The 16,849-nt window shown below is 51.4% G+C and overlaps 1 protein-coding gene across 1 annotated transcript in view; it reads left to right on the top strand.

Moving 5' to 3' along the window:
- Window positions 1-16,849, top strand: part of LOC117079088 (maestro heat-like repeat family member 5) — a 71,150-nt gene that overhangs the window by 12,960 nt on the left and 41,341 nt on the right. The window contains 9 exon segments of the mRNA XM_033202703.1: window positions 2,983-3,142; window positions 4,660-4,712; window positions 13,342-13,449; window positions 13,760-13,812; window positions 13,814-13,874; window positions 14,457-14,576; window positions 15,020-15,163; window positions 15,858-15,980; window positions 16,270-16,349. Of these exon segments, the coding sequence (XP_033058594.1) occupies window positions 2,983-3,142; window positions 4,660-4,712; window positions 13,342-13,449; window positions 13,760-13,812; window positions 13,814-13,874; window positions 14,457-14,576; window positions 15,020-15,163; window positions 15,858-15,980; window positions 16,270-16,349 (902 nt within the window).

The following is a 16,849-nucleotide window of genomic DNA, read 5'->3' as shown; positions in this document are numbered from 1 at the left end:
ACACTGGCAGGTCGGGGGCACCGTAATGGGACTTCCATGCTCCCCAAAAGATGTAAGCAGCTTCAGCTGCTCACCTGGCCCTACGATTCAGCAAACTCAAGGAGAGGTTATTAGGAATAACAGACATCAAACAGCCAGCGCAGGGCCTACAAGCGCGGCCAATGCACCCTCCACACAGGGGTCTGTGGCCCCATTTACCCATGGAGAGGCTTAGGGACTGGCCTGCAGTCACAGCCCAGCTGGTGGGCGGCAGGTGGGACATGCCCGTGTGCTCCCCCAGAGAAGTGAATGAGGCCACCTTAGGTGTGAGAGACAGAAAAACGGGGAGCAAGGGCCATGTCCACTTAGTCCTTTTTTCCACCCCATTTCTTTTTCTTTTGGAATCCTAAGCGTGTTTGTCACACTCACCGTTGCCAAGTCTATCAGGCATCTCTGCAGTTTACAGATCAATGATCCCAGGGAGCTGGGGTTGGGGAGCAGTGCCCCCAGGGAGGCAAGGGCTTCGGGACACTCTCAGGGCTGTGGTCTGGCCTCAGCCTCTCTGAGGGTGGGCAAGACCCTCCTGGGGCTTCATGAGGAGGGGCCCCCGCACGGAGTCTGGCATGAACGAGGCCAGGACTGGTCTACATTTCTGCTTCTAAACACACCACAGCCCCACGCCAGCCCCCAGAGTAAGTGGACACTTCTGCAGGTCCTACCCACCACCTGGCACACAGAGGGGCATCAGGCACTGTCACCTAGGTCAGGACCAGCCAAACTCAGGCAATCTTCCAGCCCAGCATGGAGCCTGGGGTCAGCAGGGACCAGCCTGTCCCCACACTCCTGATGCCCTGCCCCGGCGGGGGGCTGTGTTTCCTACACCCTGTCTCCCCTTTCCCGATTTACTCTCTTAAACCAGACACAGACTTAGGCTACTTGGAGGCGGCTTCTTGGGCAAGGGCTTTAGGGAAGTAAGATTCTGAGCCTGTGCATTTCCAGAAATCTCTGGATTTGATTTCATGAACTGGACTGTGGGTTGGCAACCGCTGTCCATTGTCCTCTGGCCCTCATGGCTGTTGAGGATCCAGGGTCACTCTGAACCGTGATCCTTCACATGCCACCTGCTGCCTGCTGCGGAGCTCGGGCTCGTGTAGTCTTTGCCCTGCCCATTCCGCAGGAGTGGAACTTGCTCTGGGTCCAGAATTAGCCACCAAGCTTTGTGGGCACGTATCCTTTCCATCTGGCTACCTGAGCCCTTGGTTCCACCGCAGAGTGACCAGGTGAGCCCACTGCTGCCACCCTCACCCAGTTACATCAGTGTCTCTCTGTCTTCCCTTCTGTGCTCTGAGGATTCCCAGGGAGACGCTCACCCAGGGGCCCTGCCTAGAGATCAGGGTCCCATCCCACGGCAGTCATGCCAGGCCTGGCCTGGGAAGTGACTATTCCTGGAACTTACGGGCCTGGCAACCCCTGGACAGAGACACTCATCTGCCCCCTCCAGAGACTGAGACCCCAGACTCTTGCTGGGGTGGGAGAGGGCCGGCTCCCCCCGTGTGTGCAGAGTGCGGGAGGTACATAGACGGACTCAACTACTTCTAAAACTATGTCACCTTTAGTTTCAGCCCCCTCCACTGCCACTCCAGTTCCAGAGGTTGGGAGACAAGAGACCCCCCAACTTCAAATAGTGGAGGATGGTGCCGTGTGGGTGAGCTGGCCTTGGCCTCTGCTCTACTAGCCTATACATGGTCTTCAGTCCCCTCACCTACCTGCTTCCTGCTTCCACAGTGTGGTTACTATTATCCCTTTTAAAAAAATCTCCTAAAGGTAGTGTTAACTGAGGTAGGTTTTTAGAAAGAGCAAAATCAGATTCAATCACCATCTTCACAAGAAGCCCCCATAACCATACTTAGCATGATCTATAAATGATATATCCATTTCGTGCGGTGATTCAAGCTGCATGGCGGGGCTCAGACACCCCCACTTTCAGACGCCCCCAAGTGCAGGCAGGCCTCCTCTTCACCTGCCTCAGAGCCACAGAAGCTGCCTTACGGCTCCTATGAAGACAGAGAAAAGAGTAGATGTCAAAATTGCAGCAAGATGTAAAGGGAGAAAGGTCCCAGGCATGACCACACAGAGCCGGACTCTGGGACCCATGTGGTTCCTTCCTGCTGAAGATGCCCCTCCACTGGACAGTGGGGGCTTGGCCCGGGTCAGGGAAGCCAGGGACCCAGTCAGCATTGTTCTGCCCTTGAGCAGCTGACTCCCTGGCTCTCCTGGACAGGAACATAGCCTCTGGTTCTGAATTCATGATGAAAGAATTAAAGGATGTGACGTCCTGAGCCGCCAGGAGCTCAGGAGGAGAGGTGATGTGGGCTGGAGGTTTCAGGATGAGTGCCCTGAACCCAGGCCATGCAGCGGGCTCTAAGTGGGAGTGGAGGTGCAGGCAGGCACACAGCGTGAGCAAGGGCGCAGGGGCAGGGAGGAAGAGGAGGAGGTGTTCTGGAAATGGACGCAGACCAGGAAGGCCTCAGGCTCCCTCAGCCTCAGTTTTCTACTAAAAGAAACATGGGCTGTGTGGCCAGGCGCAGTGGCTCAAGCCTGTCATCCCAGCACTTTGGGAGGCCGAGACGGGCGGATCACGAGGTCAGGAGATCGAGACCATCCTGGCTAACACGGTGAAACCCCGTCTCTACTAAAAATACAAAAAACTAGCCGGGCGATGTGGCGGGCGCCTGTAGTCCCAGCTACTCAGGAGGCTGAGCCAGGAGAATGGCGTAAACCCAGGAGGTGGAACTTGCAGTGAGCCGTGATCCGGCCACTGCACTCCAGCCTGGGCAACAGAGCAAGACTCCTTCTCAAAAAAAAAAAGAAAAAGAAAAAGAAACATGGATTGTGGCAGCTGTCCTTCTCCCTCAAACCAGCCCTGGCATGTGAAGAAGCGAGGTCTCAGAACAAACCGCTCTTACTCTACCTCCCGCCCTGCCTGCTCCCACCCCACCCCAGGAGCTGGAAGACATATACCAGGACGCGGCCAGCAACGTGCTGGTGGCCATCTGCAGGCACTCGTGGCAGGCGGTGGCACAGCATCTGGAGACGGAGTTCCTGACGGGCATCTTCCCACACCGCAGCCTCCTCTACGTGATGGGCGTCCTGTCCTCCAGTGGTATGTGGGGCGTGCGGTTGCGGACAGGGTAGGGTGGGTCATGGAGAGTGATTCAAGAGGTGGCTTTGAGACCCCACATGGGCAGGGCACAGGGGCCGCAGGTCACTTGTGCACCGCGAGGTAGCTTAGTGCCTGGCAGCAACAGGCTGCTGCCCCGAGGACCCCCATTGCCCACCAGCCCTCAGAGGGCCCAGGCCATGCTCAAGACCTCCCTGGAAAGAGCAACAGCAGGCCCAGCCGTGTCAGCCCCTCTGATGGCTCACCCACTCCTGCTGTCAGTATTGCAACAGCTGGACCTGGGCAGAGCCAGGATGACAGAGGAGGTCCCGAGAGGTGGCCCAGGACAGGTGTGAGGCTGGCACATGGCCGAGCAACTCCACCGCCAGCTGCTGCATCTGTCTCCTCCCTTGGTCACAAAAGGCAGATGGGCCCTCCTCCCCGGGCAGATGAAGAGATGGAGCTCAGAGAGGCAGCATGGCCGGCCACGGCCACTCCCAGCCTGTCATAGCCTGTAGTGTCTGGGCCTTGCGTCCACCATAGCCGCTGCCTCCAAGCTGTGGGAAGGGCTCGCCCGGACAGTGTGGCCTCTGAGGACCCCAGAGGAAGGATGTTCAGGGAGCTGCTGACACAAAACAGAGAACACTGACTGAGCACCTACCTAATGCCAGGCTCCCAGCCACACAGAGGCAAGGGCCAGCCTTCATTCATTCACTCATTCATTCACAACCATATGCTGCTACGCTTCCCACTGGGAGATGCAGGGCTGCCTTGAGGGCAGCTGGGAGAGCCCAGAGAGGAGAGGGACCAGCTGCCCTGGGGCCATCAAAGAAGGCTTCCTGGAGGAGGCAGCCAGTATAGGCCACATCTAGAGGGATGCGTAGGAAGGTGAGGAGGGACGCTCCCTCTGCCAAGGGCTTTCAGAAAGAGTTGGTCGGCAGCCACAGTGAGGGGTGGGGTTGGGGTGTGGCAGGGCCTGTGACCTGCAGGGAGGCCCAGGCCCAGCCGGGGTGTTTGGACCCTAATACCTGGGGTGAAGCAGGACCCTGCTTGGCTTGGCCCTACACCCCCCACGCCAGGATTAGCAGGCTGGGTAGAGGTCCCTCTGCACCCTGGGGGTACTGCTGAGGCCACCAGATCCCTCCCCAAAGCAGCCTCTCCCTCTGGGGTAAGTTCCAAAGTTCCTGAAAAGCTCTCCACTCTCACAATGCCTCCCTCCCAGAGACTTATTTTCCCACTCTTGAGGGGCCATGCTTGGTAGTGCCCCTCCATTCACCATGAGTGAGCCCGAGGCCCAGAGAGGGAACGCAGCCGCCTAAGGACACACAGTAAGGGCAGCAGGGCTGCAAGCCCACCCCAGCTCTCTGAACCCAGAGCCAAGCCTGGCTCACGTCCCTCCAGCTGCCACGCCCCACAGAGCTAGGGTGGGCAGAGGCCAGCAGCATCAGCCCGGGCCAGCACTAAAGGCGGGAGGAGACAGTTGTTAGACAGGGTCCTATGATCCATCCCTCCTCCCACAGAGGAGCTCTTCAGCCAGGAAGACAAGGCCTGCTGGGAAGAGCAACTAATCCAGGTAAGGAGGCAGCCCAGCTCCCAGTCACCAGGCCTTCTGTGGGGCAACAGGGGAGAGGCAGCAGGACGGGTGCCTGGGAGGAGGGGTAGGTGGAAGGAGGGAGGAGGAAGGGAAGGCAAAGGGAGAGAGAAAGGCAGGGAAGGGAGGAAGAGAGGGTAGTAGGGAGACAGGGAAGATGGGAGGAAGGAGGGCATGTGGGGGAGGAAGGAGGGAGGAATGAGAGGGAGGGAAAAAGAAGGAGGGAAAGGCAAGAAGAGGGGATGGAAGAGGAGGGAGGAAGATGGGGGAACAAGAGGAAGCAGGGAGGTAGGGAGGGAGGACCTTTACCCTGCAGATGAGCACACAAGTCTGGAAAAGCGAGGGGACCGCAGTCACAGGGCCGGTCACTGCGGCACTGGGACCGGGGAGGGGACCGCAGTCACAGGGCCGGTCACTGCGGCACTGGGACCGGGGAGGGGACCGCAGTCACAGGGCCGGTCACTGCGGCACTGGGACCGGGGAGGGGACCGCAGTCACAGGGCCGGTCACTGCGGCACTGGGACCGGGGAGGGGACCGCAGTCACAGGGCCGGTCACTGCGGCACTGGGACCGGGGAGGGGACCGCAGTCACAGGCCGGTCACTGCGGCACTGGGACCGGGGAGGGGACCGCAGTCACAGGGCCGGTCACTGCGGCACTGGGACCGGGGAGGGGACCGCAGTCACAGGGCCGGTCACTGCGGCACTGGGACCGGGGAGGGGACCGCAGTCACAGGGCCGATAACTGCGGCACTGGGACCGGGGAGGGGACCGCAGTCACAGGGCCGGTCACTGCGGCACTGGGACTGGGGAGGGGACTGCAGTCACAGGGCTGATAACTGCGGCACTGGGATTGGGGAGGGGACCACAGTCACAGGGCCAGTCACTGAGGCATCAGGATTCAAACCTCGGTCTCCACATGCCTGGCTCAGAGCACATACCCAACACCCTGGGCCAGAGCTGTGGACCTGAAAGGAAGGAAGCAGGTTGGGGTGGACGGAGGGAGCCCCAGCCAAGAAACAGAGTCTGTGCAGGCCCATCCCTGAACACACACCCTAGTGAGTGAGGGGCTGACATGACTGAGGGAAGGGACACGAGACTCCTGCCTCCTGGATCCAAGTCCATATTCAACCAATCACCAGTCTGTGACCTGGGGGGACCCGCTTCACCTCTCAGTACCTTAGTTTCCTCATCTGTCAAATGGGAATCCAAGCACTTCACTCAAATGGTGGGTAAGACGAGTATACGAGGTAATCCGTGTAAAGTGTCGGGCACCGTGCCAGTGACACAGGAAGCCCTTGCTAATGTCATTATTGTTCTATGGTAAGAGTTGTAGTGGTAGTGATAGGAGCAGCAGCGGTGGTGGCAGGAGAATACTTGGAATGGAGCGGTATCCAGTAGAAGTAGCACCAGCAGCAACACAAGCAATTAATAGAACAAGAAGACAAAAAATTACCGAGGATAGAGAAAACTTGAACAATACATTAACCAAATTCATCTAATAAAGTGCAAACAAAATATTCGCCAGGGGATGTGGGGGGAAGTGGGGATGGTTCATGGGTACAAAAAAGAGGAAGAATGAATAAGATTTACTATTTGCTAGCACAAAAGGGTGACTATAGTCCATTATTTAATTGTAGATTTTAAAATAACTGAAAGAGGCTGGGTGTGGTGGCTCACCCCTGTAATCCCAGCACTTTGGGAGGCCGAGATGAGCAGATCACTTGAGGTCAGGAGTTCGAGACCAGCCTGGCCAATATGGCGAAACCCAATCTCTACTAAAAATACAAAAACTAGTCCAGGGTTCTGGGACACGCCTGTAATCCCAGCTACTTGGGAGGCTGATGTGGGAGAATCACTTGAAACCGGGAAGCAGAGGTTACAATGAGTCAAGATCATGCCACTGCACTTCAGCCTGGGCAACAGAGCGAGACTCCACCTTAAAATAAAGTAACTAAAAGAGGGCCGAGCACAGTGGCTCATGCCTGTAATCCCAGCACTTTGGGAGACTGAGGCCGGCGGATCACCTGAGATCAGGAGTTCAAGGCCAGCCTGTCCAACATGAGGAAACTCCATCTCTACTAAAAAATACAAAAATTAGCCAGGTGTGGTGACATGCACCTGTAGTCCCAGCTACTCAAGAAGCTGAGGCAGAGAACAGCTTGACCCAGGAGGTGGAGGTTGCAATGAGCCAAGATCGTGCCATTGCACTCTAGCCTGGGCAACAGAGTGAGACCCCATCTTAAAAAATAACAATAAAATAAAATAAAAGAGTATAATTGGATTGTTTGTAACACAAAGGATAAACGCTTGAGGTGACGGATACCTTATTTACCCTGATATGATTATTGCACATTGCATGCCTGTAGTAAAATATCCCATATACCCCACAAATTTATATACGTACTATATACCTACAAAAATTAAAAATATTAAATTTTTTTAAAAATCACCACGATAGACCATATGCCGAGCCATATATCAAATTCCAACAAATTTAAAACTGCTGAAATCAGAGTACATTTCTCTGACCAAAATACAAATTAGAGTTCAATATGAAATATATCTGGAGAAACTTCAAATCCTTGGATATTAAACAACACATTTCTAAATAACCCATCAGTCAAAGAAGAAATCATAAAGAAAGTTAGAAACTATTTTGAACCGAATGATAATGAAACACAACATATGAAAATCAGTGGGATGTGATAAAAAGCAATACTTAGAAAGAAATTTATATTTTAATGCCTATATTAGAAAAGAAGAAAGGTATAAAATCAATTATCTAAGCCCCCATTTTAAGAAGCTAGCCAAAAAGTGAGCAGATAATAAACTCAGAGTAAGTAGAAGGAAGGGATAACAAAAGCTAGGGCAGAAATCAAAGAAACAAAAAGAGACAAACAACAGAGAATGACTGGAACAAAAAGATCAATACATTGAGCCAGATGCCATGGCTTACGCCTGTAACGCCAGCTACTCTGGAGGCTGAGGCAGAGGGACTGCTTGAGGGCAGGAGCTCAAGACCAACCTGAACAACGTAGTAAGACCCTGTCTCTAAAAAACTTATATTGGGGTTAAATATGAGATTTAAAAAAAAAAAAAACTTCTAAAAGTTATCCAGGCAGAGTAGCTTACACCTGTAGTCCAGCTACTCATGAGGTTAAAGGCAGAAGGATCGCTTGAGCCCAGGAGTTCAAGGCTGCAGTGAGCTAGGATCAAACCACCGCACTCCAGCCTGGGCAACAGAGCAAGACCAATCTCTATTTTAAAAATGACAAATAAATAAATAAATTGATAAACCCCTCATTAGACTGATCAAAAAGAGAGAAAACACAAAATACCAATTTCAGAAAGGAATAAGGAACAACACTACAAATCCTTCAGACTTTAAAAATTATAATGAAATATTCAATAAATTAGATAATGTAGGTTGACTAGACAAATTGTCTAAAAAACACGTTACCAAGCTGAAATGAGAAGAAACAAAAAATGAATAGTCCTATATCTATTAAAGAAATTGAAATCATAATTTAAAACATTCTCACTAAGAAAACTTCACGCCCAGACACTTCACTGTGAATTCTATCAAAAAGTTAGAAAAGAAATAGTACTAATTCTACACAAATTTTTTCAAGAGAATAGAAGAGGAAGGAATAACTTCCTGAATCATCTTATGAGGGCTACACAACCCAAAGACATTACAAAAAAAGAAAGAAAACTAAAGACCAATATATTTTATGAAAATAGACTCAAAAATCTTTTTTTGTTTGTTTTTTTTTTGTTTTGTTTTGTTTTTTTGAGACAGTCTTGCTCTGTTGCTGGAGGCATGTGCCAGGCTGCAGTGCAACAATCTCAGCTCACTGCAACCTCCGCCTCCTGGGTTCAAGCGATTCCCCTGCCTCAGCCTCCCAAGTAGCTAGGACTACAGGCACACACCACCACGCCCAACTAATTTTTGTATTTTTTTTTTTAGTAGAAATGGGGTTTCGCTATGTTGGCCAGGATGATCTCAATCTCTTGACCTCATGATCTGCCCACCTTGGCCTCCCAAAGTGCTGGGATTACAAGAGAGCCACCATGCCTGCCTGAAAATAGACTCAAAAATCTTAACAAAATATTAACAAATTGAATAAAAGGATAATACACCATGATCAGGAGGGTTTATCCCAGGAACACAAGGCCAATTTAACATTTGAAAAGCAATAAGTGCAATTCAACACATTAACAGAATAAAGTAGAAAAAGTTTGATCATATTTATAAAAAATAAGTGGAAAAAGCATCTGACAGAATTCAATATCTGTTCATGATAAAAGCTCTCAACAAACTAGGAGTAGAAAGAAACTACCTCAATTGACAATGGACATCGAAAGCTACAGTTAACACACTTAATGATCAAAGACCAAACACTTTCCCACTAAGATCAGGAATAAAGCAAAGGTGTCCTTTCTCTCCACTTCCACTCAACATTACACTGAAGTTACCAGCCAATGCAATAAGGTAAGAAAAAGGAGAAGGGAAAAAAGACATAGAGATTGCAATTGAAAAAGTAAAACTATCTAGTTTGTAGACAATGTGACTATTTACCTAGAAAATCTTACAGAATCATATTTAAAATACTAGGACTAATAATTACTAATACTTGGATTTAGCAAGATCTCAGGATACAAGATCAACATACAAAAATCAATTGAACTTCTATATATTGGTGACAAACAGAAAATAAAATTTTTCTAAAAAATGACATTTTCAGCAGCATTAAAGATATAAAAGACTCAAAGATAAATGCAACAAAATGTATGCAATATTGTTACAAAGCATTGCAAAAAGAAATTAAAACAACCCTTAAAAATGGAGACATATGGTGTTTGTGGACAAAATTACTCAATAATAGTAAGATGTCAATTCTCTCAAAATTGATTTGTAGATTGAATGCAATGCCAATCAGTCTCAGAAAATTGTGTTATAGTATTAAATATAAGCTATAGAATAAATTTTTGTAAAGAAATTTTAAAGAACCTAGAATAGCCAAAACAATTATGAAAAAGAATAAAATTGCAAGAAATCTGCTACTTGATTTCAAGACTTACTGTAGGGCTACAGCAAACAAGAAATGAGGCATCGGCATAGGTTAAACAAATAAATCAATTGAAAAGAATAGAAAATCCAGTATCAAACCATATGTAAACAGTTGTTTTATTTTTTAAAAAAAGGTGTCAAAGCAGTTCAAAGGGGAAAGTCTTGAAAAAATAGTTCTGAAGCAATTTCATATATGTAAGCAAAAAAGTGAACTTTAGTGCCTAGTTCAAACCATTCACAAATATTAATTAGAGATGGAGCCAAGGCCTAAAATGTAAAAGGTAAAACTCAAAAGTGTCTAAAAGAAAACGGGAGAAAATCTTGCCAGCTTTAGGGCAGCTAGATGTTTCTTAAGGCTCAGAAAGTAATCATCATAAAGAGAAAAAAAATGATGGTAGATTTCATCAAAATTAAAATGTTTCATCAACTGATATCACTAAGAAAATGAAAAGGCAAGCCACAGACACGGAGAAACTATTCACAATCTGTGTATCTGAAAAGAGACTATATCCAGAATAAATAAAGAACTTCTATAACTCAGTAAGCAAAAGACAAAGAGGTCAATTTTTTAAATGAGCAAAAATGCCACAACACACCTCAGGAAGGAAGACATCTCAATGACCAATAAGGAAGTGAAAAAACGATCAGCAACGTTAGTCCTCAGGGAAGACTCAGTTAAAACCACAAGGAGCCACCTCCGCGTCTGCGCCAAGGGGATGCAGGTGACGAAAGGACCACAACAGACACTGTCAAGGACATGGAGCAAGCAGAACATTGAGGGCGGGGTGGGAAAATGGTGCAACCTCTTCGGAAAAACTGACATTTTCTTTTGAAGTTAACAGATGACTCAGCAATCCCACTTTTCGGTATTTTACTCAAGGGATGTGAAAACATCCATACGCAAAATTACTTCTACAAAAATGGCCATAGCAGCCTTATTCATTCTAGCCTCAAGTGGGAAACAACCCAGACAGGCAGAATTCTGCACACTCCCCCAAAAGATCTAAAGTCAATCATCTAAGTGTCCATCTCAGGAAACTAGAGAAGGATCAAGTTAAACCTGAACCAAACAGAGAAAATGAAATAATCAAAATTAAAATAGAAAAAGAGGTGGCCGGGTGCAGTGGCTCACGCCTGTAATCCCAGCACTTTGGGCGGCCGAGGCGGGCGGATCACAAGGTCAGGAGATCGAGACCACGGTGAAACCCCGTCTCTACTAAAAATACAAAAAAATTAGCCGGGCGCGGTGGCGGGCGCCTGTAGTCCCAGCTACTCAGGAAGGCTGAGACAGGAGAATGGCATGAACCCGGGAAGCGGAGCTTGTAGTGAGCCGAGATCGCGCCACTGCACTCCAGCCTGGGTGACAGAGCGAGACTCCGTCTCAAAAAAAAAAAAAAAAATAGAAAAAGAGGAATGAACCTGCGGTACATGCAACGACATGGATGAATCTCGAAAACAGGCTGCGTGAAAAAGTTCCAGACACAGAAGATCACAGACTGCATGCTTCCAATTACATGCAATTCTAGAAAGGCCAAACTAATCTGCAGGGAAATCAGAACAGTTTTGTAATGATCGAGCTTAACCAGGAAGGGGCATGACAGAGCTTTTTGGAGTGATGGCAAACGCTCTATATCCTGAAAGGATGTGAATTACATGGGCTGGATTCATGAACTCTACAGGAAAGATCTGTGCACTTCATTGTGTGTGAGTTAAAATACCTCGATTTTTTAAATACTTCACACTTTAAAAATTAAAAATTTGGGAAGAGATGGGCTTCAAAATTCAGAATATTTTAGATTTTTTAAAAAGGAATATGATATACACGCTGTATATTCCAAGAACATCCTTAACAGGGTCTGGGCAGATGCAGAATGAAATAGATTAGGATCCCTGCTACAGAAGCAGATAGTCACACCAGGTCCCACAAATTGCATCACGTCAGTGTGGCTCAGTGTCTGCTATCCAGTGAGGTTGCTGCAAAGCTAAGGGGGAAAAAATGTTTAATTTTCTGAGCTTGGGAATTTGAATTTTAAACAAGGAACTGTGGCGTTGTTACGTGCAACAGTGAACAAAGACAGTAAAGGTCTGGGGAAGAGGACCTTCTGCGGGACGACCTCAGGACTTCTTGGGGGGCTGAGGTTTCATAGAGATTCTGCTGACACCTGTCTTGCGGGTGAGAGAGCCCCGCAGGTCCTACTGCACCCCAGTGCTTTACAGATGGCCAGGAGGAGGTCTACCCTGGGCAGACAAGCTCATCCAGCTTCTGCCATAAGTGGGGGAGCATTTCCATTCCAGGAACCGAGGGATCAACCCCAAGGAGGATGCAAACGGTCCTGCCTACGTCTTCTGCCCCATCAGATGTCCCCTCGTGCTCACGGCATCACATATTTAGTATTCCTTCAGGATAAACTTCTAGAAATGGGGTTGCTTGGGGAAATTGTCCATATTTTAAACTTTGATATTGACATTGCCTTTTAATTGAGATTGAAAAAACCTTCCAAAAATGCAGATCCAACCACCCTCCCACCAAAGGACACTTCCTTGCTGATAGTCAGTGTTTGACTGTTTGCCAGTCTTAGTCAAAACGTTCCATTAGTTTTCATTCCTGAAGTCTTAGCGAGGTTGAGTTTACAGTGTGTTCATCGTTTATGTATCCCTTCATCATTTTACAATGCCTTGTTTGTCATCTTCTTACCGATTTATAAAGCGCAGGTTGTTGATCTCTGAAGTTAACCCTTGGCAATAGGCGGCAACAAAGATCAAAACAAAATTTTGCCTCATCTTTCAACTTAATTTATAGTGATGTTGCTGAACTAGCTTTTTAAAATGTTTATCTTCACATTTATCAAATTTTGGCTTTTAAGATTTTTGGGTTTGGGATCATAATTTTGAAGGTTATCATCCAATCCCAAAGAATCTTTGGATCAAAAATCTTGGAAATGTTGAATCACAGAATCTGGGAACACTTGAAATTCAGAAATATTGTAGTCATCGTTATAAAATCACGTGATGGTAGGAACGGAACTTTCAGGACCTTGTATTTTGAAGGGACAGTTCATTCATTGATCTGATTTCTCCTTCATTGATTTATAAAATTAATGGCCTATCTGCTGTGTGCCGGGTACCACGCAAGGTGCTGGGGATCCAGCTGTGAATTACCAGACGAGGCCCTGCCCTCCTGGCACCCACCGCAGAGGGGCCACCTTCCACTGGCACTCACTAATCATCTGGTCTGTCAGAGACTCCTGGGTGGTGCCCGGGACATAGTCAGGACTCCACTCTCCAGCCTCCTGGTTTTCCAGCCTCACCTTGAACCCCTCTGCAGAAAGAATCTTCAGGAATGAGTTCCCTGTCCCTCAGAGCCATAGAACGAAGAAGAGAGCTGGGCGCTGGGGACTCCAAAGAGGGGAGGGACAAGGGGGTGATGGATTCAGGGTTCAGGGTGGCCAGGGTGGGCAGGGGCAGCTAGAATCCCAGGCCCTGCTCTCAGGTAGAGGGAGAGATGGCTCCAGCCCCCCATGCCCCTCTGCTGACAGATGGCCATCAAGTCAGTCCCATTCCTGAGCATAGATGTGTGGTCCAAGGAGCTGCTGTGGACGCTCACCACGCCCAGCCGGACCCAACAGGAGCAGTCCCCTGAGAAGGTGAGCCCCACCCTGCCTCCAGGAGCAGCCCCTGCCTGCCCCCTACACAGCCCCAGGGGCTCTATCCATAGGACACCCAGGGCGCTAGCAAGAAGTTGGTGGACTTGAGGCAGGGGTGGGGCCTGGACAGCAGGACTTGAGCTGCACCTGCTGCAGCCGCAGGCAGAGGCTTGGACAGTCCACAGCCAGTGTCGCTGTGGCTGCAGGGGCCCGGGGAGGCCAAGCAAGCATGGTGAGGGGCAGCTGCTCAGAGGAGGTGGCAGGCCATCGGAGGGGTCAAGCACAGGATAAGATGCTGCCCTTCCCACAGGCCTTCCTGTTCACCTACTATGGGCTAATCCTTCAAGCTGAAAAAAATGGTGCCAGTCAGGAGACACCTGCAAGCCCTCCTGGAAACATCCCACCAGTGGCCCAAGCAGAGGGAGGTAAGGACCCAGGCCCCATCCTGTCCCCACCACCACCTGACCCTGACCACAGGCTGAGCCTGATGGCTGGTCTCACACCATGCCCTAATCCTGATCACAGCTTGAGCCTTCTCCCTGTTCTCACTCCAACCCCTGACCCTGGTCACAAACTAAGTTCTGACCTTGGTCTATGGTTGAGCCTTGATGCTGATCACAGGCTAACCCCTGACCCCAGTTACAGCCATGATCTCAGCCGCAGCGTAGCCCTCCTCCTCCATCGTAAACACATCTCCTCATTCCCATTCCAGCACAGCCTGCTCATAGCCAGCAGTGAGGGATAATGGGCCTCCAGGGATCCACCTCTGCCCCCCGCGCCCCTCACTCCTCCTACCAGACCCCATAAGCCGTGTGTCCCCTGGCATGGGCTCGGTCACAGGTCCTGACAGAGTGGGGTGGGTGCTGGCTACCCTGGGGCCCTGGATGAGCCCCAACCCCCTCTGGGGGTCCCATTCCCCCTCAGTTTTCACTCCTGCTAGGGGAGGAGCCAGGTCTGTTCCTGGACTTTGGGATCCCCTGATGAGTGACCCTGACCCCGACGTACAGGGCATGGCTCTGACCTTGGGGCTGGCGGCCACCCGCCACCTGGATGATGTCTGGGCTGTCCTGGACCAGTTTGGCCAGAGCAGGCCCATCAGATGGAGCCTCCACAGCTCTTCCCCAAAGGTACTGGCTCAGGGGCCCCCAGAGACCAGCAGGGGGCTGGGACAGCAGGACCCCCACCCTCCATGAAGGCCAGCCTCTGGGGACTCCCAGGACACTGCCCCGTTCAGCAGGAGGGGAGGAGGTGGGTGTGGGAGGGGCCACCACAAGGAGGGGAAGGCAAGGGGCCTGGACTCCAGCCAGCACCAGCAGAGCCGAGCACCCCGCACACACCCCACCCTAACACCCTGCCCAAACCGTGGCTCTAACAAGGCCCGAGCCATCCCCCAAAGAGCCAGTCCCAGTCCCCCTGTTTTCCAACTGAGGGCCATGGAAGCCCACTACCCCTCAGGACAGACGCCTGCCCTCAGGGCCCTGCTAGAGCTGGGCGACCACCTCCACAGCTCTCCAGAGGAGGGTAGGGCGGGGTGCTGACACTCCTCACCTGCCTGCCACCCCTTGGCCAGAACTCGGAGGACCTGCACTGGAAATGGTCCAGCAGCACCATCCTCCTGGCATACGGCCAGGTGGCGGCCAAAGCCCGGGCCCACATCCTCCCGTGGGTGGACATCGTGTCCCGGATGGTCTTCTACTTCCACTACAGCTCATGGGTACGCCCCTGGCTGCCCTGGCAAGATCCCAACACCTACCCGTCCCCATCAAGACCGAGTCCTGGATCCCAGCCCAGCTGCCCTGCCGGCCTCTGAGAGCAGAGAATTCCAGGACCTCCCAGGGCCTTGGAGCCCACCGCCACCCCACGCTGGAATCATGAGGAACCAGGCCGAGCTTCCTGGTGGCCCCACGATTTCGTCTGTCCGTCCCACCGAAACTTCTCTGGGCTTCATGGTGCCTCTACCCGCACTTCTGCTCTTAAAGCAAACCCTGGGTTTTCACTTTGCGGGTGGGGGACATGGGTGTGGAGAGGCCAGAATGACGTCCATCATGCCTTGATGACAAGCCCCTGACTCCACACCCCACACCAGGGGCCTCCAACCCAGGTCACTGTGAGAGGCCCCGCCAGGGCTGCCCCCACCCCAAAGTAGCCACATCGCTGCCCCGGGTCGCCGCTGCTGTGGCCCTGGGGCGTGGGGTTGCCACATCTCACGAGACTTACAGGCACTCTCCCAGTGTTTAAACATTGTCAATTTACAGTTTTAAACAAAACCATGCAGCCCCACCCCTTACGAAGCCCCCCAAATGCGGCCCCGGTGGGTGGTCTCTGTGGTCCCTCGGATCACAGCCTCACGCTCCTGCTCCCACTGCACGTTCCCACGTCCTGGGCCCTGACCCTGTCCCGCATTCCAGGATGAGACCCTGAAGAACAGCTTCCTCACGGCCACCCTGATGCTGATGGGTGCGGTGAGCCGGAGTGAGGGTGCCCACAGCTACGAGTTCTCCCAGACCTCCGAGCTCCTCTAGTGTCTGATGGTGCGTTCCAGGCCCTGGGCGAGGCGGGCAGCCTCTCTGAGTTTACCCCTTGCGGAAGGGGTGGGGTGGGTTTCTAGGGCCTGTTCTGACCTGACTGCAGTGGCTTTGCTCTGGTGCTCCGGCCTCCTGGTGGGGCAGCTCACAGAGGCCCCTCTGGGTGGGTGAAGGGCCAGAGCATAATCCTGCGACTCTCGGGGATGCCAGGCACTGAGGTCTTCCCGGGGTGGGAAGACCTGGTGAAGTGAGACGGGCCAGGCCTGAGTGGCTTGGTGCCACCTGTGACTTGCAGATTTTGATGGAGAAGGAGCCCCAGGACACTCTGTACACGCGGAGTCGCCAGCAGACCATGCACATCGCGTCCAGCCTCTGGTAGGCCCCCCGCCTCACACAGGGCTTCCTCAGCGCCATGCAGCAGCCTCTCCACTCGGGTTTGGAGCTGTCAGGCAGCGAGGTGGACAGGTCAGTAATGGAGCACCATTCTGTGTGCCAGGCACCATTATGGGGTCTGAGGACCCAGTTGTGGGTCAGCAGGGAACATCCCTGTTCTCTAAGACTGACACCTGGGGAGTGGGGACAGACCATGAACAAACCACACACCTCAGCGACACTGACGCTGCTGCCTGAAAGCAGATGGAGCTGGGGGAGCGAGGTGGAGGGGAAGTAAGATCCTCACGGGTTGAGGGCTACAGGAGACTCTGCAAGGAGAATTGATTAACTGAATATTGGTGGACTGGCGCCCAGCACCAGCCTCATGCTCTTCTAGGCTCCAGAATACAGCCTGAGGCTGGGATAGACGGCCCTAAAAGGGGACTTTTGGGCAAAGACCTGAAAGGGTGAGAGAGTAGCCCTGCAGTGCCTGGCTGAAGGGA

Source organism: Trachypithecus francoisi, unplaced genomic scaffold (genome assembly GCF_009764315.1).
Source record: "Trachypithecus francoisi isolate TF-2019V2 unplaced genomic scaffold, Tfra_2.0 Lachesis_group7, whole genome shotgun sequence".
NCBI lineage: Eukaryota > Metazoa > Chordata > Mammalia > Primates > Cercopithecidae > Trachypithecus > Trachypithecus francoisi.
This window is presented reverse-complemented; position numbering and strand designations above follow the sequence as displayed.